The following is a 24,400-nucleotide window of genomic DNA, read 5'->3' on the forward strand; positions in this document are numbered from 1 at the left end:
TGCAGTAGTGTTGAATGTGCAATCTTAGGTTTCTTTAAGTATGGAGAATTATAAAAACCAATTCTAAATCAACCCACAAGAGGGCAGCAAAATTGCCAAATTAGAAAACTAGAATGACTACTGACATTTAAATTTAATCCACCATTTGAGTTGAATGCATGAGCATATCACATCTTTCTATTTCTTTCCCATTATAAAAAGTTAAAATGACATATAAAATGAATTTGTTAGAATTTCTGTGAACTTGGTCGCATTTCTTACCTACAACTTATCTAGTTAAATATCATAATAATTACTACATGGGTATAATAATGATTTTCTTGTTAGTCTTTACTATGAAACTGCATTGCTATAAAATGAGGCCATATTTTGGCACATTAGTAATGAAATCCTTTCTTAAGGCATACAAAGACTAACAAAATGCTGAACATGACTAAAATGCTCTACAATGAGACTGCAGTCTAATCAAATTCTTAAAATAAGTCACACATAAATGATATTATTTATATTCTCTTATCATAAGTGATCAAATTGGAATCTTTACCTTGGAATACAAATGAAAATTTACAACATTAATATTTATAGGTGAAAAATGCCTGTAAGGAAGAAATGGTTATTTTCTGGAAAAAATTAATCAGTATTTCATGGTAGCACATAAAAATTACTATGGACAAGATTAGAATGCTAACTTAGTAAAGATGTAATTTGGGGAGACAGGCTAATAGAAAACATTCAAGTTTTTTAAAATTGTTAAGTTTTGATTATATGACTATTAACTACCATAAATGCAGAAAATAGCGAAGCTCTTATCTAATGTACAAAAACATTCTACCTTTGTCTCATAGAGCTGGTGTAGTCTTCCTTTTTCTTGAGAAAGTTGTTTCACTTTGTTAACATGCTTCTCAATCTCTTTATTTGCATCTCTGAGTTTTCTTTCAAGTCCCTCCTTTTCCTTTCTAAGATCTAAAGATTCCTTTTCACCTCTGACGTATTTCATCACCATCGTTTCTTTTTCTTGGCGAGCCTCTTCACATTTCTTGTTTGCCTTTATTTTAATAATATTTTGAGTTAAAACTTAGTTTTACGTCAGACATTTTCATTTCTTTTATTTATTTACGTAAGGTAAGAAAACAAGGCTAAATATTTTGAATTACACCAAAGTTTTTAATTTAATATAAAAAAGTCCTAAAAAAACCTCTCAATACTCTATCTAGCTACCTGTTTGACCATTACATAGCCAAAATACTTTTCAATTCTTTGGTATGCCATTATTACCAACATTCCTGACATCAAGATATTTACATAACAAATTATTTAAATGACAATTTAAACAGAAAAGTAATATTATAATATATATTTTTCTCCCTCTGCCATTCCCAGTACCTTTACCTGAAGAGCTCTCCAATGTATTATTCTTTAAATTTTTATTAATCTTTTGTTTTAACATTCCCTTCATTTCCAAATCAACCCTTCCCTCCTCCCAAACCCAGAGAACCATCCCCTGTAACAAAGAATAAAAAAAAGAAAGAAACAGCAGTTTGCCAAAACTGACATCATCAGCTGACTTTAACGGTATATGCAATGTCCCATACTCCTTGTCCCCCACCTTCCACAAAAGAGAGGGTAGGCACTTTTTTCCCCCTTTTTCTTTAATTCTGCAATCTATTTTTAGAAGTACTTGTATGCTTGAAATGCAGCCTGTAACACTTACTGCCTGTAATTCTCAATGACCTGGATCAGGGTCCTGGGAGGAGAAAAGGATTAATTTGGAAATGAAGGGAATTTAAAAACAAAAGATAGTAAGATGGGTTAGGAATTGCTTAAATAGATGTAGTTTCTGCACTAAGGATTTCCCAGTCTACCAAAATCACATATTCTTCATGAATTCACATATACTTTAATAGCAACCTGATTGAATGTGTGAAAACTGACCATTAATACTAAGTTTTTTTCTGTCCCCTCATTTGTCAAATGAGAGGATTGAATTAGGACATTTCTAAGATCTCTTCCAACTCTGATTCTATGTTCGTTTAGGTGAGCTTTAGACACTGGGGCTAGAACTTTTATACTTAGGCCACCAGCCCTCTTTTAAAACCCATTCTTACAGAATTTCTAACTTGGGAGTTAAGATAGGGCGCTCATTTTGTCTACTACAAAGGTTAAAGCAAATCGAAGGGATTTTTAAGGTAGTGTGAGTTCAACAGCAGCACTATATTCTGACAAAGGTAGGCAAAGGACATTTAATTCAGGAAATAACAAGCATGCCATCAGAAATCAGGGGAATGAGGTAACAGATAAGAACATTACACTAGCTATCAGAAGACCCGGAGTTGACATCCTGATTTTGTTATATAGGTAGTATAACCTGTGTGACCTTGGAGCTACCTATTATGTCTGTAATATAAATAACAACAGCAATGCCATAATTCATTGCTATTATTATTAAGGCTAACATTTTCTATATCACCTGAAAGTTTGAAAAGTCCTTCTATATAACATGAATAATACATGGGATACATGCATACGCATATAATTTGATCCTCACAACAACCTTATGAGGTTAAGTGCTATGATTATCTCCATTGTACACACGAAGAACTAGACTCAGAGCAGTTAAGTGACTCAACGAGTAAAAACTGAACTAAGGTTTTCCTGATTCCAGATCTAGTGTTTTATGAAGCTAGATGTTAGATCTCTAAGATTCCATTCTCTTTCTTGCTTTAAATCCTATGATATGAAGAATGGGTTTAATGAATCATGGATAGGAAACTATGCAGTTAAGAAAATCTGACAAAATTCTCAAAATACTGAATTTATTTTAACCTCAGAACACTGGATATCTGGTTACTGTCTTAATTTTTCACTAAAAATGAAAATCAATCTGAGAATTGTTTTTCTACAGGAACATCTTTTATAATAGAATTCAAATGAGGAAATTAGGACTTGCATTTTGTAAATTTATAGTCAATTTTGCTTAAAATCTTAATTTTGTTATCTTTTGCTTTATAAAATGGATACTTTAAACAATGAAATAATGACAAAATTCAGTGTGACTAGTACCTGAAACATGTGAATGTTGCAAATGTTTATAACATGAAGAAAAAAAATCAGATATCTCACTCAATCCATCAGCATTTATTAAGCACCTAGTACGTACAAGGCACTGTGAGCGGTAGAGGATTCAAAACTCTTTCTTTCCAGGAGCTGACACTCCAATGGGGAAGGCAACAAGTATACAAGTATTCACACTACGTAAATGTAAAATAAGAATAACGAGGAGGTGGTTCTTTACAAAGTTAGGAGGGAGGAGGGCACTATAGCCATTGAGGATGAGAGTCAAGAAATGATTCATGAAAAAGGGGCTACTTAAGTTTTAGACTGAAAGAGAAGGATTCTCTGAAGTTTCATCTGTGGAGGCAAAGCAATTCTAAGCCTGGAGTATGGTCAGGAAAAAGACAAGGAAAATGAGATAAGGATAGGTTGCTGAACAGTATTTGGGTAGTAATGTCCAATGACAATTTGGGGCCAGGTTTTGAGAAATTTAAAAGAGGAATTCAATATTTGATCTGACGTACAATAAAGAACCACTGATAGTTGATATGGTCAGACCCACATCTGGCAGATGTGTAAAGGACAGAATGGAATCAGAAGAAAATAAACACAAAGAAGCTGTTGAGCCATGTGAAAAGTGGACATCTGATAAAAGTGGTGGCTATGTGAAGAAGACGCGGCAAAATTTGGCAACTCACTGGAGATGTGGTTAGCAAGGAAGAGTGAGGAGCTGAAGATGACACTATGTTTAGGAACCTGAGACTGAAAGAATGATGGTATCTTTGACAGACAGTAAGTTTAATAGATGAGTAGGTCTGCTAGGAAGACACAAGTTCTATTTCGGACAGGTGGAACTTGAGATAAACATAATAAAGTTACTCTTTAGGTTTTTATTTGCTTACACTGTCATCAAAAAGTGTTTGCTATCTAGGGTATGTCCCAAATCAAACTGAATAAATAAAATGACCAATTTTCAAAAATTAAGTATTAGATCACTATCATCTTTACAAAAGGAGTCATCATGCTACAATATACAAAAAACTTAGTTTCTAGGTAACTTTTAGAGACAATTTTAAAAAGCATATGACATCAATTTTAAGCCCCTTTACAAACAGGGATTGCTCCACTTCTTTTTAGTCTCAGTGTCTAGCACAGTATCTGACAAACAATAGGCACTTTACACATCCTAAATTACTAAATTTTGGATATTCATCACCTGACACATTATGGAATAGCTTACTAGGGAAGCCACAAAGAACAGTAACTCAATCATAGTCCTAGGAGATATTCTGGAAGTGAAGAACTATTTCAGTGAGATGCCACATTATATGTTCCTTTGTCTTCCTACCTTGGCAATGACCTACCTATAAATACTTGCCAGAGGAAGAAAAGGAATATCTACCTATGTTTCTGCTTATTATAGAAGATTATGGATTGATAGAAAGGATGAAAGAAATCAGTCGAGAACGAACCCTGCCAGCAAAACAATGTAATAACCAAAAAAGAATCAAAATCAGGGCAGAGAAAAAGCAGAAATTATGCTATTGGAGCTTTACAACAGAAAGAAGCAACATCGCATGTTCCACAGAACAATCAGGAATCCCTACAACTGAACTTGATAGGAAGATATACTACTGATCTGTTTTTACTGCTTGGTGAAGTGTCACTAACAAGAACCTGGCTACATGGTATTTCTTCATTTTTCCACCAGCAACTCTGCTTGGGTGATTCCATGGAACATCATGCATCTCCTAGACATGTGGAACTTGAGATAAATATAATAAAGTTACTCTAATCATCTGAAATCTTAGTACTGTGCTGATGGACTCATTTTTCAAACTCAACACCTCTTTAACTCCTTCAGTTGCCTCTCCCTTTTGACTGGAGGGCTAGAGAATGGAGCAATAAATTCTTCCCAAAGCCTTCCATTATAGAGGGCTGAGATAAGAACTTTCCAGATCAGCAGCTCTGTTTTGTTTTGATGCTATGAAACATCAAACCCCTAGTACCTTTTCCCCTCTACCAGTTTTCAGCTTATTTTTTTGTGTACTGTCTTCCCTCATTAGACTGTAGGCTCGGTGGAATAAGGGACCAGCTTCCTCTTTTATTTGTATTCTCAGTGCTTAGCACAGTGCTTGGAACATAGTAGGTGCTTAATAAATGTTTACTGACTGAATTACATTAAAACTATTATAGCTAAATTTAAATGTGATATTTTCCTAGAATTTCCAACTGATTGATAGTAATGTGAAGCCTTCTAATAATGCTGATCAAATCAAGCCAACAAAACCAACTTCTGTTATTTCAAGTAGTAATGGATGATACAGTAACAAGAAACAAACTGAACTTCTAGGGATGTGTCCTTGTTAGCAAACTGAAGGACTTCAGAATACAGGTAGTTCTTGCCTCTTTTCTTTCAGTCAAGGATTGTGACTTTGGATTAAAAAAAAAGGAATACATGGCAAATGAAGAACTAACTTAAGAAATGGTCTCAAAAGAACAGATTTTGGACTTTTAGATCAGATTTACCATCTGAGAACAATGATCCTGTCTACAGATAGACAACATCTCAAGAAGCACAAGGAGTAGTGTTGAGAGACGTAACAAAAACAGAAATAGATAACAAGGACCTAAAAAAGCTGCAGAAAGGTTAACATTCTGTGCCAAGGACTTGGTTAAGACTATTTAAAGTTAAATTAGAGGAGAAAAAAGAAACACAGAGATACACTACTTGGGACAGATAGCGTAATGTTAAATGATAAAGGAAAAGAAAAATTTATTAACTCCTATTTTGCTTTCATCTTTGATAAAACTACAGTTAACTACAATAAAATGAAAATTAAACTGATGTCAAAGATAAATAAGATGATAAGAGTGCATCCAGTGGTTTTAGAACGAATTCAAGTCTCCAGTCTCAGACAAACTGCATCTTAAGGTACTGAAAGCTTGTATTTGTCATCTGGAACCATGGATAATAATCTCTAAGAAATAACAGAGAATGGAAGACGTGCCAGAAGAACAGAGACAGAATAATTTGTATATTTCTTCTCTTTGAGTCAGTTTCCAGAATGTTTAGCCTAGCCATCTTATTGTCCATTCCTGAGAAAACAGGAAGGTGGGTTATGAAACAGGCTTGTTATCACTTGGAAAAGGAAGGTGTAACTTACTAAGACAAAGGATAGCAAGGGGTCTAAAACCAGTTACACAAAAAACAGCTGGGTGGTACAGTGGGATAGAGTTCCAGGGCTGCAGTCAGGAAGACTTATCTTTCTGAGTTCAACTCTGACTGGGCAATGCTGTTTGCCTCAGGTCCCTCATCTTTAAAATGAACTGGAGAAGAAAATGGCAAACCACTCTACTATCACTGCCAAGAAAACCCCAAAATGAGGTCAGGAAGAGTTGGACATGACTGAAATAATAGAACAAGAAACATGGAAAAAGAGGGAAAGGGAGGACAAAACAGCTCTCTTCAAATTTCTGAAGCACTGCCATGTGAAAAAGGGGAATCTAATGCATGGAGACCCACAGGACAACAGTTATAGGCAGGCAGATTTGGGTTTGATATAAAGAACATGCAAATAATTTAAACTAAAAACAGACTACTTTGAATTCCTCAACATTGAGGTGCTCAAGATGAAACTGGAGACTACTAGTTAAGTGTGGAGGGAATTACCTGCCTCCTATGAGTATGTAACTTACTATAACTTTTAAAGATAGAATTCCAAAATGGAGAAGAATCAAATTAATATTAAGAACTCTACAACAAATAAGACAGACTAAGCTTCACTTTAAAATAATGTCCATCTGTATAAAATAGACAATATCCTTTAGGCAGACTTCAAAAGTAGTAATATGTTTGATTGCATAGAACAAGTAGTCAATTATTCAAATGTATTAATGAATTCTATCTTAAATTTTTTCTTATGCATTACTGATACTCTTGCCCTAAAGATGTTAATTTACTTAAGAAATATACTCACCAGGATATCAGATTTATAATAATTTATGATATGAAATTACCTGCTCCATTCGAAAAGCCATTTCTTTATGTAATTGCTGAATCGCATTTTTGGCTGCAGTATCTTGCGTTACAAGTTTTTCTTTGGAAATGTTAATATCTTTATTGAGTTCTTCTATTCTTGTTTCTAACTGTAAAGTAAATATTTCCAAATTATTCTTACATAGGTTTTTAAAACTACCATAAATATTTGGACAAATGATATGAAATGATGTTATAAAGGAAAAACTACACTAAATAGTCTAGATGTAAAATATCAAGCAAAAGCAATGCAATGTTATTAGTTTGTAGTTTCTGGGACTCAGTTTCTTCATCTGTAAAATGGGGATAGAGTATCTCTGTTGTACCTCAGCTAGTTTGTGAGACTCAAATTAAAATGTATGTACACCTTAAAGTACTATACAAATATCAGTCACCTTATACAATAAAGAGTAAAAAACGTACACATGTTAAAAAAAAATAACACAAACCATCGGTTTTCTAGTTACAAGCATGATTTTCCAAATGTTAAAAAAGAAAGGTTATTTTATAGTTTCCTCTTACAGGAAGTGGTCAAATTACCAGAAAGTTCATTAAAAAAGAGTCCTGGTTCTTTCCCACCTGGCCAGTGTGAATTTCCAAATCAACAGTATGAAAATCCTAACAGAAATAAGAATTCTGCCTGTCCATTAAAGTCCGGTTCTCATGAGGCCAAACTAAAGGACAAGGAACATGCATCCAAGTAAATAAAAATTTGTAATTATAGTTAACTCTCATTTATACAAAAGTAGCTAAGTTACACCAGATTAGCAAAAATTAGTACTTTTTAAAAAATCTATTCTTATTTCCTTTTAAGATGCCAGGTTAGGAGGTTAAATAAAATAGAAAAAGAAAGGTTTTACTTAAGCTTTAAATATTTCATGTACTTCTGACTTCTCCCAAGAAGGGGACAAGAAACGAACACAGCAAGAACCACTTTGCCCAGTGTTGAGCAGCAACAAAAACAGATAGCATAGGAAAGAGTCGAACCAAGGCAGAAGAAAGTTAATTAGTCAGTTCTGAGACAGACCTTCAACGTTTTTTAGAAATTATTACTTAAAAAAAATCTGCCCTGAATAGTAAATTAATGCATTATATTTAGATACTGCTACAAAAATGCATTCCAATATATAAATGTTTAAATCAGTGCTTCTGGATCATTGCTCTGCCACAATTAGCAGGAGTTTAAATTACCTCTTATGTCCTTTCATTTATACAGCATCAAGATGAGTAAAGGTGGACGTCATCTGAGCAAAATAAGGGAAAATCTGAATACAAATTCACTTTTATTGTAAAGAAAAACAGGGGCGCATGAGACTCATTGATTCACTAAAAGGATCGCTTCACATTACAAACTCCCCTCTACATACTCAACACACAAAAAACCCTTCTTACTATATATTGCATAAACTTAGGTACGCCTATAGCCTATGGCTTCAAGGTTAATTGTTTGCCTTTTACCTGTTTAATTATGTTTATATGTTGTCTCTCTGTTTCTGTTCGTTTTTTTAGTTCTTCTCTTAGGTTGTCTTTTTCTGAACAAATTTCTAAAATGAGTTCCTGATGTTTCTTGTTTTCTTTAATTAACCTAAATATAAAAGGGACAGAATACAGACAAAATTTAAACCAAAAATATAAAAATTGCTGCAAGATACACCTTTAAGGGGGTGTGAATTTCGATGTCATGATCATAGCAAAATGTCTGTCTTTCAATCACCCTACTATGCCCCAAACCTCATTAGCATAATGTGCTATGGCCATCATTATATAACATTTGCAGAATGAATTTTACAAAAAGCAAGTCAGGCAGGCTTGTTTGGTGGAGATCTGTGAGTAGTTGATAATAATACTGTGATATAACTATACCAAAGAAACCATATGCTCTTGAGTAAGTACCTAATATTACTGAGAATATTAATTGCACCCTTCATTTTCTTCCTGTGTATGAACTTAAATTAAAAACATGCATTACTGAATAATATTCCACTATAGTTATATGACTGTAATGTGAAAATAGTGAAAAATGAAATACAAACATTTCCATGTGATCCCCACAGACAGGAAAAACAAAATTCAATTTAAGTTTGTTTTTATAGAATACAAGCTCCCTGACATCAGGATTCTTTTGTTTTTGTATCTGTATCCCCAGTGCCCAGAACAGAACCAGTATTACAGAAGAAAGATAGAGCTGTCATATTTGTTAAACTGAATCTTAAATTAATTCTGTTGAGGGCTCCTAATTGTAATAGAAGGCAAATCTCAATATTCAATGACACATGATTGGAACCACAGAATAAGGTAAAGAGTACAAGCATATATGTGTGTGTAGATATATAGATATATATATATCTCATTGGATATTTAAAAGATAAGCAATAAGTGGCTTTGTTTTTTGCAGAATAGTGCCTGAAGCTACAAAATTTATCTGAATGATCTGATTTATACCAGAAAATAATGATGCAAAATAACTGGCTAAATTTAAGGCAATTTTTAGAGGACTAAGATTTCTTAATCTCTTTCATAGTTAATACAATTAAATTTTATATACATTTTAAAGATTTTGTATGGAGAGTCAAGAAAACTCGGGTTAATTTGATCAATGAAAAACTAGCAATAAATCAGGGATTTTTCTAAGTTAACACATAAACAGCAGAAAAATACTCAATTTAAAAACTTAATGGTAAAAATTATTAAGAATTTTGAAGTAAATGACAGCTAGTCTAACAACTAAGCAATTTATCATGGAAGAAATTTATCTAGAAATACTCTGCATAGACAAAATTAATCAGACTGAAAGAATAAATTAGTTTCCTGGGAATAATAGGTTGGAGAGTAATTCTCTTTTCTACTTCATTCTTATTTTTAGACTGAAGAAACTATTCCTAACTAATTTATATGAAACAAACCTTATTACAAAGTAAAAACATTAGTCTAAACATTTACTCAATACCTGTTATATAATCACATTCAGTCCTATGCCAGGAATATAAAAGGGGCCAGAACCTAGCCTTAAAGGAACTTAAAACATAGTAAAAAGGGAAAAGTAGGAATAATAGATACAAAAAACAGTACAAGATGATTTGCTATAAATCTCAAGCCCAGCAGATGATGCATACAACCAAAATACTCAGGGGAATCAGATGATAGGATTTCTTATTAGAATTTTCAAGGAAAGCTTCATGGAACAGGTGACATCTTCATAGTAAAAAAAAAAAAGAATGGAGTTTACACAGTAGAAATGAAGGGAAGTAGGGCATTCCGAACAAATGAAACAGCATCAACAAAGCAAAGGTCCATGCCCTGCAGGAGGAGGGGCGAGTAGTCCTAGTACAGCCGGGCTATTATATGTGTTATGAAATTGTAGGCAATAAAGGTTAGAAAAAGCTGGTGGGTCAGAATAACTGTCAGCTTTGAATGGCAAAACTTTATCCTACAGAATAGCAGTTCTCAAAGTTTGGTCCATGGATCTTTAGGGGTCACTGTGACTCTTTTGGGGGATCTGAGGTCAAAACTACTTTCACAACATTATTAAGATATTATCTGCCTATTAAAAAGTATCCCTCGATTTCCCAACTATATATCTGGGTAAAGTCAGATTTTTTTTCCACATACTTCAACCAGAATATTCACAACAGATTAATGCAGAAATAGTTATGAGAATCCAGCTGTCAGACATTGAAGTGATTTGCAAAAAATATGTAAAACAATGTCACTCTTCTCACTGAAGTGTTGTTTTGAGAAAGTTATTTTTCATAAATGTTATTTATGTTAACATGCAATGGGTTTGTTATAGCTATTTTTTAAATTAAGAAATATTGTAAAAATTTGTCAGTTTTAATTTTTAATGATAAATATCTAGAAATATAACCCATATAAATAAACACTCCTGTGTTTCTGTTTCTCTTTAGTTAGCTCATATGCACCATGGACCTCTCCAGTGCCCTTAGTGTGATATTCACTTTCAGCTCTTCAGAGATTCTCACAGCCATACAAGATCAGTAGAATGTTGGTATTAAAAAGATGGGTCGCTGTTTCCGGGAAAAGTTATAAGGGAATAACAGAACAAAATCTAAGATGCAGGCAGGTTCATCTTTTAAGGATGTACAGGATTCATTAAAGGAACAAATGACAGGAAACAGACCAATTGGGAGGATATTCCAACTTGGCCTGTGGTAAAATTAATAATCTTTCTCCTTCCTCTGTAACTGCCTTATGAATCCTCACTTGGTATCCCTCTTTTCCCTTGAAGTTCCTTTTACATTTATTTTAGTTGTTCCTCTCACTGTCCTGACCTACTCCAATTCACTTTATGAAAGTGAAAAGGGAAACATACAGTATATACTTTCTACTCCAGAAATTGTTACTTTCTTACTGTTTAATTTCATTCAGTCATTTTTCTACAAGAATATTAAGGCTCCTGAGTTACTTCTACATTGCAGTATTTCAGTTTTACATATGTTATTTCATCCATGTGGGTATCTACCAACACAGATCACAACTTATTTTGCCTTTGAGAGTTGCTATGGCCAAAAAGTAATGAGCCTCTCCAAAATTAGCTAGGTTAGTTCTTCAATAACAGACATACAGTTGATCATCTTTCAGGCTAGGTTAGTCTTGTGAAAACTTGTACTCTACTGTCTTGGCCTTTGAGGACCCAGAGCTACTTTCATACCATAAGACATGGAGTGGGCCTTTAGTAGAGGTAATTAAATGGTTTTAAACAGTGGTAAGACAGAAATTTCTCAACTATAAGGGAAAGCAACTTACTTTCCTAACTAATGAATTTGCATATAATAAAAATAGCACCATTCTCTGGATGGTTGTTGTTTTTCAAAGACATCAGATTTTAAGGTGTTGCATTTCTTGGATTAGATCTCAGTTAGTAAAATGAAAGCGCTAAAGAAATTCTAATTTTCTTGGTATTTTTTTCTTACGAATAACCAAATATATGACAGTCTTCTAAGAAAAGTTTTAATAAAGTTATCTTAATAAAAATACAAGATAGTTGATGAATTAGTATGACTCAGCATTATATTACCCACTTACCAGATTTTCAATGCTAAAGGACTAATTTTACATTTAAAATTTCTCTCTGATAACTGGCCAAATGGATTTTAGGGTAAGTCAATACTTACTTCTTTATAGTATGTTCCTGCTGCAGATATTTATCCTGTACACATTTTTCAAACATAACTAAAGCATGTTCACCCTTTTTCATTCCATTGGGTACTCTATGTTCATTTGAAAGTTCTGCAGATAAGAGCTCTGATTCTATTTCTTCCAACAAATCTTCCTGTGCTGAAACATTTTGTATTCTTGAAATAAGTTTCTTGGTGCAGTCTGTATCATATGGACTTTCTGAATAAGTCTTTTCACTGGATGTTTCTGTAAGCTTAGGTGACCTTAATTCTTGCAATATTTCTGTAAGTGTCTGTTCTGTTCCGTTTCTTTTTGATACTTGCTCTGCAGCATCACCACCAGGAAAATGAGCTACTCTCTGAGATTTTTCTTCACAGCTGTCTGTTTTGCCATAAGAATTCCCAGCTCCACTATGATCCGGAGAATAATCCTTTTGTGCTTCAATTTGATCACCTTCAGGAAGCAAAAGTGAAGTCATCTCTTTTTTGGATGGAAGCAGTTTAAAATCTTTGTCTAAGCTGCTCTCTTCATCTCCAGAAAAACAGTTTGTGGAGTCTTTTGTTGCAGATACACAGTCAGTGGTTTTATCTGATGGAACGGAAGGTATATTCTCTACCTCGGACAAGCCAACTGGCACCAATTCACTCTGCATTTCTTATGATCTTCTTTGTTAAAAATCTAAAAGGGAAAAAAGCCAAACCAAAATATCATACACTAACCTACGGATGAATGAAGTCTTTATTAACAGCTTATTATGTACATACAAATAGAAAAGTCATACAGGCCCTGATCTTGAGGAGCTCACATTCTGATGTGGGGGACAATATATAGGGAAGTTTTCAGTGGCAAGTCAGATGGGAAGGTCGCCTGGTCCTTAAGGTGCAGAAGCAAAGCAGCTGGGAATGCCTCTTTAACATTACACATGTCACTTGATACAAAAGATAAGACATACTATAAATTGTACTACACATATGCTCCTTCTCCCGAACTCATGTGTGAAGTCAAAGAGAACACAGGCCAGGTATCCCTTGAAAGGATGACTTAACCCACAACAACTACTGCCAAGAATGACTTCTTGCTGCCTTCCACCTGGGATTTTGGGGACCACAAGATCACAGAACTAAAGCTAAAAGAGCCCTCAGAGTCCATCTGGTCTAAACCCATTTCACAAATGAGCCATCTGAGACCCAGAGAGGGTATCTGTCAACAGTCGTGAAGGCAGGAAATGTCAGGATCTGAATCCTGGTACTCTTCAGTCCAGAGTCAGTGCACTTTCCACTGAACCTTTTCCAACCAGTGCAGTAACACTGACAGCCACTCAGACAATGACTGTAGAGCTATTAATTTCCATTATTCCTGCCATTTTTATTCTCAGTCCCTGAAAGGTGGACTACAGAGACAAAGTCAGCAGCTGGGAGGTGGAGGTAGAAAAATGACTATTTCCTTCAATTCTAAGGAAACAGAAAGACCATCTTAAGGGCCTGGAAGAAAAGAATGGAAGAATAATGTTTAATATAGAAATATTAAGAGTATGAGGAGAGTCAGGAGAAGACTACTAACTTGGAGGGCCTTATTTTATAGTGCATTTTCTGTTAATCACTGATTGCATCTATATGAGGAATCCCCAGCATGGAGACAACCTCCAAGCATGCAGTCTGTAAGACTTGCTGGGAGCACCCACAAGTTAGTGATGTGCATGCCATAGTCACACAGCATATGTGTCTGATGCAAGACATGAAATCTCATCTTCTTGATTCCAAGGCCAGCTTTTTATCTACTACACCAGGCTGTTTCTCAGTGTATCACTCCTGCAGCCCCCTAATCACACCCAAGAAAAAGAAGCACTTATTCAGGGAAAAATATGCATATCACCGAGAAATAAGGACAAGAAAGTCCTGGTATTAACTAAATCTTATGCTACTGTAGTAAAGGTGACAGAAATGCTTTGGGATAGAGACAGGTCAGAAGGGACAATTGACAGAAGAATATGTTTTCCAGGTTGGCAGGGAATCTGGGAACTGGGAAGTTCCATGGTGATTTGCAATCATTCTCAACAGTGATAAATACAGGTACAAATAAAATGTGGTTGTTCCTAGTTCTAGGAAACTTGCCTCTTTCCGGGTAGACACTCCTTTTCCAGCCCTGTTCCAGAATAAATGGATGAGAAAAAGTATTTTAAAAAATACTAGATGAGCAAATAAGCAGCAGAACACTCATTCATTAAACCAGCTTTTATTGAGTACTCACTATCAGCAGAACACCTGAAAGCAGGGGTAGAGGACATCAGTGGTAATCTTTAGAGAGAAAGAATATAGCAAATCTACAACTGCAAAGTAAAACATGGTTCCATGAGCTGTACGTAGAACTCTCAATGAAATCCTCTTAACCACTGCTCATAATCACAAAATTCACTGAATTCAAATTATAGAGGTATTCATTTGAAAACTTGGCTACCCTCCTCACCTTTTTAAAAAAGAACCACAAACTGAATTTGGATGTTGCAGATCAATCAATCTTAGGAATGTTAAGAGACTTTAATAGATAATTGAGTTTATCTCCCCTTAGTTTTACATCAGAACACCAAAAACTGTTTTTCAAATTTCATGAAAAACTCAATATTCGAATCAGTAGATTTGGTGGGGGCATAGGTCTTCTAAAACTAATCAGCAAAGAAAAGGAAGAAAAATGAATCCCAGGTAAGCAAGGTAACATGACAGGGATAGGTCTGTACATTTGCAATAATCCTGTACAGCACCTAGAAGAGAATTTTAAAGATACTAATAATTTAATTGAATTTTTGAGCATGGCAATGATACAAAAAACCAGACGGAAAACTATTCTAGCACCTGGAAAGCACAAGAAAGGTTTTGCAAAAAAAGTGACTCCATCTTCAACTGTACTGGATCTTCCACAACAGTGGCAAAGACTTCTAGTGAGCATGTCTCTCAATGTTTTATGCCTCTTGTGACTGTCAAAAGGTCCAACAAGGTTCTTTCTGCTGCTGTGTTTCAAGCAATTTGGTATAGTTTTGACATATGCATGAAAAAGACCTCATTAGAAAAGAGTATTTATGATGGTATTTTGTTCTCCCAAATAACTCATGTATGAAAATATTGTATTTGATATCTATATCTTTTCTTCCATCCATATTCCATTTTTCTTATTTAGGCATAGCTAGCAAATGGTAGGCATTTAATTGATGCTTACTGAAATTATAGGGTACTGCACTAGGTACTAGGGAAAGTGGCATGGACTGACCCAGTGATTTTATTGAAATAGTATACTCCCCAATCAGGAAACTTAGAATGGCATCTTTTCTGCAATTTATAGTTTTAAGAGACTAAGTGACTTTCAAACATGGCCAGTGTGTTTGAGCTGGAATTTGAACCCACATCTTCTGGGCTCCAAGGCCAATGAGGTCCCTATCTGCTACACCTTTCACGTGTTGAGGATACAATGACATAAATGAAATAGTCCTTGCCTCAAGGAGCTTACATTCAGTTGGGTAGAATACAACTGGTTCACAAATATAATAAAAGTAAAATTGAGGAAGGAGAAAGAACTAAGAACTAAAACATATCCTTAAATACACAGAATTATGGAGTTGTAAGAGAATTCAGTGATTCTCTTCAGTTAGTCCAATCCAAATCTGAAAATCTCCCACTACAACACACCTGATGTTATCTAGCCTCTGCTTCTCTACCTTCAAATAACTCTCACTAAATCCAGAGGCAATTCACTATTCTCAAGAAGTCTCTACAGACATCAACTCTAACTTATTTCTTTGTAGCTTGCACATATAACTTTTAATTCTGCCCCTGAAACCAAACTGAATGTGTCTAATCCCTTTTCCACACAATAACCTTTCAACTACTTAAAAGACAACTCCTCAAATCACTGAACCCCATCTTCTTTCTCCAAGATAAAAATATTCCTTCAACTGATCCTCATATACATGAGATGAAGGCACTTCACCATTCTGCCTATTTTCTTCCAAACACTGTGTTTATTAATGTTCTTGCTAAACTGTTATCCTCAGAACTTAACCTGATATTTCAGATATTATCTAACCTGGTCAAAGTAGAGTGGGATAATCACCTTATTGCTGGAAGCTTTGCCTCTCAAAGAAGCTCATGACAAATTGCTAACCATGCCTCTACCATTTGAAACATGTTAATTTTTGAAACCCAATTGTAAGGCCTTACACTACTGAATTTTATCTTACTAGACCCACCCTGAATCTGTCTAGATTTTTTGGCTCCTGACTGTATCTAGGGCAGAGATGTCAAAACTGCCATGTAGCCTACATAACTCCTTAGTGTGGTAGAAACCAGATTAAAATGTATTCAGTTTATGTAAAATATTTAACAAAACAAATAAAAGTACAACACGAAAACGTTCGCGTGTAGTTAAATCAGTACTCAGCTCACAGAGACGTTTCCATGAGTTTGATATCACTAATCTAGTGTTTGCTACCCCTCCCAGTGGTCTAGTCATTTTTATATTTTATAAGCAAGCCACCTCAGTTTTTATCCAAGTCACTGATAAAAATGGCAAAAAAAAAAACCAACACAGGTTTAAATACAGATTCCTAGGATATTCTACCTTAGATCTCCTTTAAAAATGATGCAGTGAAGTGGAATTATTAAAAGCTGCCTTTCTGAGAAGGATTATTAGAGTATAGTTCTGAATTAAGCTAAAGAAGATGGGATATTGTAAGGTATGACTGAATTTTGTTTCCACAGAAATTATATAAAAATAGAAATTATAATTTATACTGATGGCTAACATCAGAGACAAAAACTATTGGTAGAGAAAGAGCATTGGGGGAGGTTGGCTGCCTGAAAATCAGCATATCTACTACTTTTCTTTGTTCTGAATAGGCCTCTTCCTATATATCAAAAAAGAACTGCCAGGTCAAGTCTCATTCACAAAGGATAAGGATGAGGGCCATAAACCCAGATAATGGGACCTTTACCCGGGGTTCCAATACTCACATTCACATTTTTTGTCAGTTCTCTTAGCAATTGAAAACTTTATCTCATGTAGACAAAAGGGGAGGGGACTAAGAGTATTCCTCTATTAAATAAAGTAGATGAAGATGTAATCAAGGGGTGGGATTTAGTGAACCTAGGAATGCTGGCCAATGGGGTTCAAGGCACAAAATTCAAATCTGGATGACTTAGGTCACTATCTTAACTTCCTCTTGTGGCTGACTCTCCTTCACAGGCGCTTGGAGGCCAAGTCACCTGTGAAATAAAAAACTTTTTTTCTAAATTCACTCATGGCCAGATAGAATTCTTACTTATTTCTAACAGTTTTGGGGCTCCTTCCGAGACCTTAAAAAAACATCTGAATCAAAAAGTGCTGAAGGATGAGAAAGACTCATCCCATTATTTTTAAATGGTTCTCATGCTTCGGCACTCTTGCTTGCAGACTGTTCAGAATCTCAGGATCATAAGAATTAAAGAGGATGCTGTAAAGAAAAGGAAAAAAGTAAGGCGAGAAAGGAAGTAGGTACTTGAGACAGGAAGGAAAAGAAAAAAGTGAGTGGGTATCTGGGACAGTCAGGCAAATTAAACAAATTTAGGTAGCAACAGAGGCAAAAATGACAATGACTGGGAAATCCTGCTGAGACACAAGACCACAAGGAATCTTGGACAAATTAGCAGGATGAGGAATAAAGGAAGTAAGACACTAGAAGGGGTGGATTCCCCTGGAAAGGAAAAGGGGGAAGATTTCCCTAAGGAAAAGGGAAGGGATTCTCTTGCGAGCATAACTCCAGATAATCCCTTAAGAAAAATGTTAAAATATACTAGAGACCAAAGCACAGAAAGTTAAGCTCTAAGGCCTTCAAGGTAGAAAAGACTAATAAGGAAATGTGCTCAGCCTTTTTATAGAGGCTGAGGGATCAAATGACTAAATACTCAGGAGTGGATCTCAAATCCCCAATTACAGAAGTCTTAAAAGTGCATTTTGTGACTAAACCCATGGCCTGTTATAAGAAAGAAAGTGCTGAAGACAGAAGACTGGAGTGATAAGTCATTGGAAGAACTGGTGAGGGAAGCACAGAGAGTATATGTGAAGAGAGTGTACGCAGAAGGCTAGGATTATGGTGGCAACTATGAATGAGTTTATGAGGAAAAAGTCTGAACAGGGAGGATATAAGCATAAAGGTGGGGAAAAACAAAGGAGTTTTAGAAAAGGAAGAGGCCATGAAGGGGCTTTTCTCCCTGTCCAGCAAGCTATATGTTTCCACTATGGAAAAAAAGGGCATTTCAAAAGAGAGTATCCTGAGCTGAAGAGCAAAGGAAAGCAATATTTCTCTGATGAATTTTGAAGCTCATATTACGTCCCACTTGGAAGCTCAAGTGAACATTAAAGTGTGGGACCTAGGAAGTGGGATGTGGAAATATCCCAGCACGTTAGAGGTGTTGGGGGAAAGGGAGGTGGTAGAGACCTGGAAGGGGTGTCTGGGAAGGCTCCTTATGAAACTGACTAAAAGTCAGAGTGAAATGATAACTGAGTTCTTGACCGGTCTGAATTTGAATTCTAAATTGGTTTTTTCACGTGCGCTGCCCTGTCTTGTCTGTCAAATGTCTGTGTGTTTGAAAAATGTTTTATGTTTCGTGGTGAAAAATTTACTAAAGAAAGAGAACATTTGGAAAGATCTCCCACCTTAGGCTTTCAGTGGGAGATTAAAATTCTTCCTTTTGGGTCCCAACACTGGCCAAGTGGGATACTAGACTAAAGTTAAATAATAAATTGCAGCTTTTTAGAACTGATAGAGAATCAGCCCAGAGGGAACAGGGGCTGGGAAGGGGGGAAAAAAAAAAGCTGAGGGTTCTGAATTAAGGTTTAATTAGATCCTAAAGATTAAAAATCTGTATTTTATATTTATTAAATCAATGTACCTGATATCAGACCAAGTGTTTAAAACTCTAAAAGTGGGGGGGAGGGTGTCCCTTCTGTAGGATAATGCAATCATTTTTGTTTAAAATGTGGTTAAACTGTTAGGCATTTAACTACATCTAATTTCTAAAAGGTGAAGGAGGGCAGGACAGAACTGAACTGGGGTAAGTGTGATTCTTTTATCTTATTTGCAATGTAAAGCAAAAATATGGAAGGTAAAAGAGAAAAAAGGAATGGTTGAGATGGGGATGCGGGAGCATCAAACCCATGTGCTCTCTTAGTCACTCCCTCCCACATCCCATTTCAGAAGATTTGGAGATGTTGAAAAAAAATACACATGGAAATTTTGATGTTGTTTTAAGTATCAGGGGCTGAAAATGAAAATGGGTAGCCTGACTGGAAGACCACTAGATAAAATTATGGAAGGTTTTATTGAATTTAAAAATGGGTACTGACTACGGTAAGGGTATTGGTTATTATGACTTGCAATTATTACATAAAATCTTAAAATGGGGAATTGTCAACACGTCTTTTTAAGGAAACATATGAATTATAAATCAGGACTTAACTCAAAATCTGTCCTGACAGGATAAGAACAGCATCTGAGAGTGCTCTTTCTAACAGGATTAAGCACAAAGATATTGTTGTTTGGCATTAAGAAATTTATTAACTGTATGGCTCCAAGAAAGTTCTATTTACCTCAGTTTAATATTCTGTAAGAGAATAATAGTGGAACCCACTTCCCAGAAATGTTGTAAAGATCACATGATCGTAAAATGCTTGGAACACTGTTTGGCATTGGACAAATGCTACCTGAATTTTAATTGTTTAAATGTAATTGTCTAAATTAAGATCACCTGTTTGGTAATTAATTGATTTTGTTTCAAGTTTAAATGCGTGACAATTGTTTATGGTATTGTTATATTTCTAAAATCTTCTTATTTGGGGTAATTTGATAATCATTGTATCACCTATGTTGTTTGATTAAAAATTCTGCTATGAGAGAAAAAATCTTGGCAATTATGAAAATGTATATAGTGGTTTAGAGTTATAGTTTATTCTCTGAGCAAGGTGATTTGGAAATGCATTTCACTTAAATAGATAATGGGGTTGTTTAAAAAGGAATTTCTCTTAATTTTATGGTCAGAGAAAAATAATGAATGAATGTGTTAAGTAAGAAATTTAACCTAAACTTCTTATGAACTCTGCAAAAGTTGTTGTGTTGTAAAATTCCTATTGAGAAAATGAGAATCCTTGAAAAAAAATAGGGGTGTGATTTTTAAGATTTATATATGTTAATCTGGAGGTTTATGCACTACTACATAAAATTCTGTAATAACTAGGAATTTAGTTTGTTATAAGATTTTGGGAATTTATGTTACTTAAGGACATTTTACATCAATTTAGTTTTAATGAATTCCAATGTTTAAAGGTTTACTTTTGCTTTAAGAAACAAGCTTGAATTAAAATTATTTTGCTATAAATCAAGCATTTACAAAAAGCATGTTTGTGAAAGAAAACTTAGTAATTATGTAAAATCTTTGTAAGATCTCCTCTTGTAATTTTGTCAATTATGTCCAAGAAGTTTTGTGACCAGGGAATTAGGGAATTTTGTGATATTTGGGAAATAATCATAGGATAAATTTTGAACTGTTTTTGAAAGGAGAAATACTTTTCTTAAAATCTACTTTGTCATAATAACTTGATACTCAAGTTTATATTCAAACCTACATGAACTTTCTGAGTTTCTGGGGTGAAACTGATATTTGGGGAGTTGAGGTAGACTGCAAATAGTCCTGGAGTTTTTCTATTTAGTCTAGATCAGATTAAGAAAAGAGAGCTTTACCTTTCCCCACCCCTGGGCAAAAGTGGAAGGAGGGGAATGGGCAACAGCTATCGTGAAGGCACCGCACAGGTAATAAATCTAAGCTCCTGGGGCTGGAAAGCCTTGGAAGGCTTACTGAGGGGGCAATGGGATCAGACATCAGCGGACCTCCAAACCTGACTCGTAAAGTCAACAAAATTGGTTTCTAGTGATTGACTTTTAGGATAAACTTAGAATTTAATAGTGCAAGTATGTGAAATCTTGCTGTTTTCAATCAAATAATTGAGTAAATTGGCAGTCTTACATGGTCTTGTGAAAGATAATGTCCCTGGAATAAGAACATTCTTTCTAAACGTTATGGAAATAATTACATAGAAGGGAAAAGAAACAGATACAATGTTGAATCATTATCCCATAGACTAAGGCTGGCATTTAAAGTTAACTGTAATAAAGGTGTATCCGTATGGAATAAGGTCCCTACATGTTTCAAAATGATATAAGAGCAACTGGGTATTAAATACAATTGACTGAATTAATTACTGAAACTAAATCAGAGACATCTTCAGTTTGGGGATAAGAATTTCAATGTTAAGGTTCTTAGAGGGAAGTAACTTGTGGATTACTTTTGAACTTTCCTCAAAGTTTATCACTATTGTGAAGTTATGGTACCCAAAAAACCTAGGTTTTATGGGGAGAAGTGGTAATTTTGATTTTATGTTGTTATTTAATCAGGAACCAAAGATAAAAGAGTAGAGGTAGTGGTAACAGGTTAAGAAAAAGGAATGGGTATCTGAGATGTGAAGGAGGATAGAACAGATAATTGAGCTGGGGAAGTTCTCACTGAACAGCTTCATTTACAATGTGTAATTGTTTAACTTGAAAATTTTGTTCCATTTTTTTTTTCATAATAGTACAAACATCAGAAGGGAAACACGATGGAGAACAGAAGGGGCACAGCATCTGTGTTCAATGGCCTGAATATTTGCAGGCAAGTTTCCCCTCTTCGGACTGTTAACTTTCCAGGGACTGTTTGGAATCGTGAACCCAGGAATGCAGGTAAAATAATAAATTGAATGGTCAGAGGGAGCATAAATCAGGTTGACAGGAAAATACCGGATCTGAGTACAACTTTGTCTTGCCTCGAGTTCTGGGTTCAGAAGTTAAGGTTTGCCTAGAATGGGAAATGGGATCTCTAAGAAAAATTTGGTACCAGGAGGATGAAATCAGAGTATTTGTCCGAAAGAGCCCGTGGGGACAAATACTGGCTAAAACCCTCTCCTTATTCTTCCCATGTTTGCTCCAGAGAGAAGGAAGGGAATGAAGGAAGGAGGGAAGAAAATGGAAGAGGCAGAAAAATTAAGTGAATCTAGATTCTGGGAAGGATCCTTTTGAAATTGGCCTAGGAGTCTGAATGTTGACAGTCTAATCTTAATCTAAATTGGCTTCTTGAAAGAGAGAGAGCATCTGCATTTCTCTATCTGTTCTTTGTATGTCTGTGTCTGTGACATGTTTCATGTTTGTGGTGTAAGGTTTAAAATGCAGCCAGACAGCAAGAACTGCAGCTTTCTTTTTATCTTTCCTCTTCTTCCACTCCACTTCACCCTGAAGCAATTCCAGAGGAATAAGTGGACTAGAGAAGGAAGAAATATTTTACTGCTTAGCTTATATGATGGGTAAAGTAAAGGTGAAGACAGTAGGAGAAGTGTCAGGCCAGAACCAGAAAGAAATAAGGTATCTGCAGTTTTAAAGTGGCTTTAATCAAAATCCACCAGAGAAAAAGACAAGAAAGTTTAAGCATGTAGAAAGGAGAGAGAAAGAAAGGCATTTTGCTTGGTCTGTTTGCATGAACAGTATTAACAGAGTTTGAAAACCTTTTAAAAAGTTCAAAAAAAAATCTTTATTTCTGCATTCTAAACTCTGGCCAAGTTTTGAGTGTGAAAAGAAAGATAAGGAGATGAAAAAATCTTTTGCCCTCAGACTGGGGAGGGGCAGGCTGACCAGCATTTGGACATTTCCTGTCTCACCTAAAGGAGAGGGTTTTCTATGATGAGATAAAATGAAAAGGTGAATGGATTGATTCATTCTGGTTGTATTTGGAAATGTAAAAAGTGAAATGTGTCACTCTTAATTTAATGCTTAAGGTAGGTTAGAATTTATTAAAAGCAGAAAGAAACTCTGCCAGAAGTTAGTGGAAGATTAGTGAGGAAAAAAAAATGTTTCAAGTAGGCAACCTAGAGTAAAAAACAGAGTTTTGAATTCAGGTTTAATTAAATCTCAAAACTGAAGTTTATATAATGGGATTGCTTTAGGATTTCAGAGGTCTGTTTAAAATGTATTATAAAAAAAAAAGTATTATAAAAAGCTCTTGGTCAAGACAGAAGGAGAAATGTGGCTCTCTTGGTATGTAAACTGATAGGCATTTAACTAATGTAAAGGAAGGCAGAGGTGGTCAGAGTAAAGATTGGGAAAGAGAGAAAATTTGGAAGAAAACAAAAGTAAGCATTAGGACCAAGGGCTCTTAGTCACCCCCTTCCCACAACTTACTTCAAGAGGTCTGAGAAAGAGTACAAGGTCAGAAGACTTTTAAAAAGTGAAACTTTGTAGCCTGATTAGAAAAGCAATAGACAAAGTTATAGAAAGTTATAGAAAAAATTTAAATATGGGTACTGACTATGGTAAAGATATTGGTTATTGTGATTTGCAATTATTACCATTCAATTAATTACTAAGCTCCAGAGGTGCTTTGGTTCCAATTCTTTAGATCTCTTTGGCCTGGGCCAAAGGAAACAGTTAAAATATTAACTTAGCACATTTTAAACTAACAATTTCAAACTTTTAAACTTTTTAAAGAAAGGTTACTCAAATTGGACTTAATACATATAAATAATATATGTAATTAAAGTGTCAATATACTATTATTTGACATTTATGTACATAAGGACTGCAACAGAAGGTAATTATTCCATACTTAGTAACTTTGAAATGAGTTTTAAATGCCAATAAGGTCAATAATTTCTGGAAATGCAATTGATACATGAAGTTAATATTAGTGTTTCCAAATTGTATTGTATTTCTAAAGTTCTCTTTGAAGTAGAAATGGTGATATAGCAATTTTTGAATTGGATTTTATTATATAGGAATTGGGTTTTTAAAAGGATGTGATAGAAATTTGATAATTTGAAAGTTTTATTTGGTTATAAATAAGCATAGTGATAATGCTACTAATGTTTGCTATAATGGTAGATTTATCATTTGAAATATTGGGTTATGAGGTGGTTTAGGGTGATAGTTTCCATGTGTTGGTGATGAGATGAATGAAATGCATTCACCTAATTTGATAATGAGTTACTTCAATAATAAGCTATATTGTTGAAAAAGCAATTTCTTATCTAAATGCTGTTATATTAGGAAATACATTGTTTAAAAAAAATGATGAA

At 34.8% G+C, this 24,400-nt stretch overlaps 1 protein-coding gene across 3 annotated transcripts in view; it reads right to left on the reverse strand.

Annotated features, from left to right (window-relative positions):
* The window catches only part of CCDC186 (coiled-coil domain containing 186), a 69,732-nt gene that overhangs the window by 22,525 nt on the left and 22,807 nt on the right, over positions 1–24,400 (reverse strand). For all 3 annotated transcript variants that reach the window (XM_072623175.1, XM_072623157.1, XM_072623165.1), the window contains 4 exons: positions 12,223–12,904; positions 8,549–8,675; positions 7,072–7,200; positions 833–1,045 (listed from right to left, as the gene is read on the reverse strand). In XM_072623175.1, the coding sequence (XP_072479276.1) occupies positions 833–1,045; positions 7,072–7,200; positions 8,549–8,675; positions 12,223–12,878 (1,125 nt within the window). In that variant the 5' untranslated portion in view covers positions 12,879–12,904. The remainder of the gene's footprint in view (positions 1–832; positions 1,046–7,071; positions 7,201–8,548; positions 8,676–12,222; positions 12,905–24,400) is intronic.

Source organism: Notamacropus eugenii, chromosome 1 (assembly GCF_028372415.1).
Source record: "Notamacropus eugenii isolate mMacEug1 chromosome 1, mMacEug1.pri_v2, whole genome shotgun sequence".
NCBI classification, from domain to species: Eukaryota; Metazoa; Chordata; class Mammalia; order Diprotodontia; family Macropodidae; genus Notamacropus; species Notamacropus eugenii.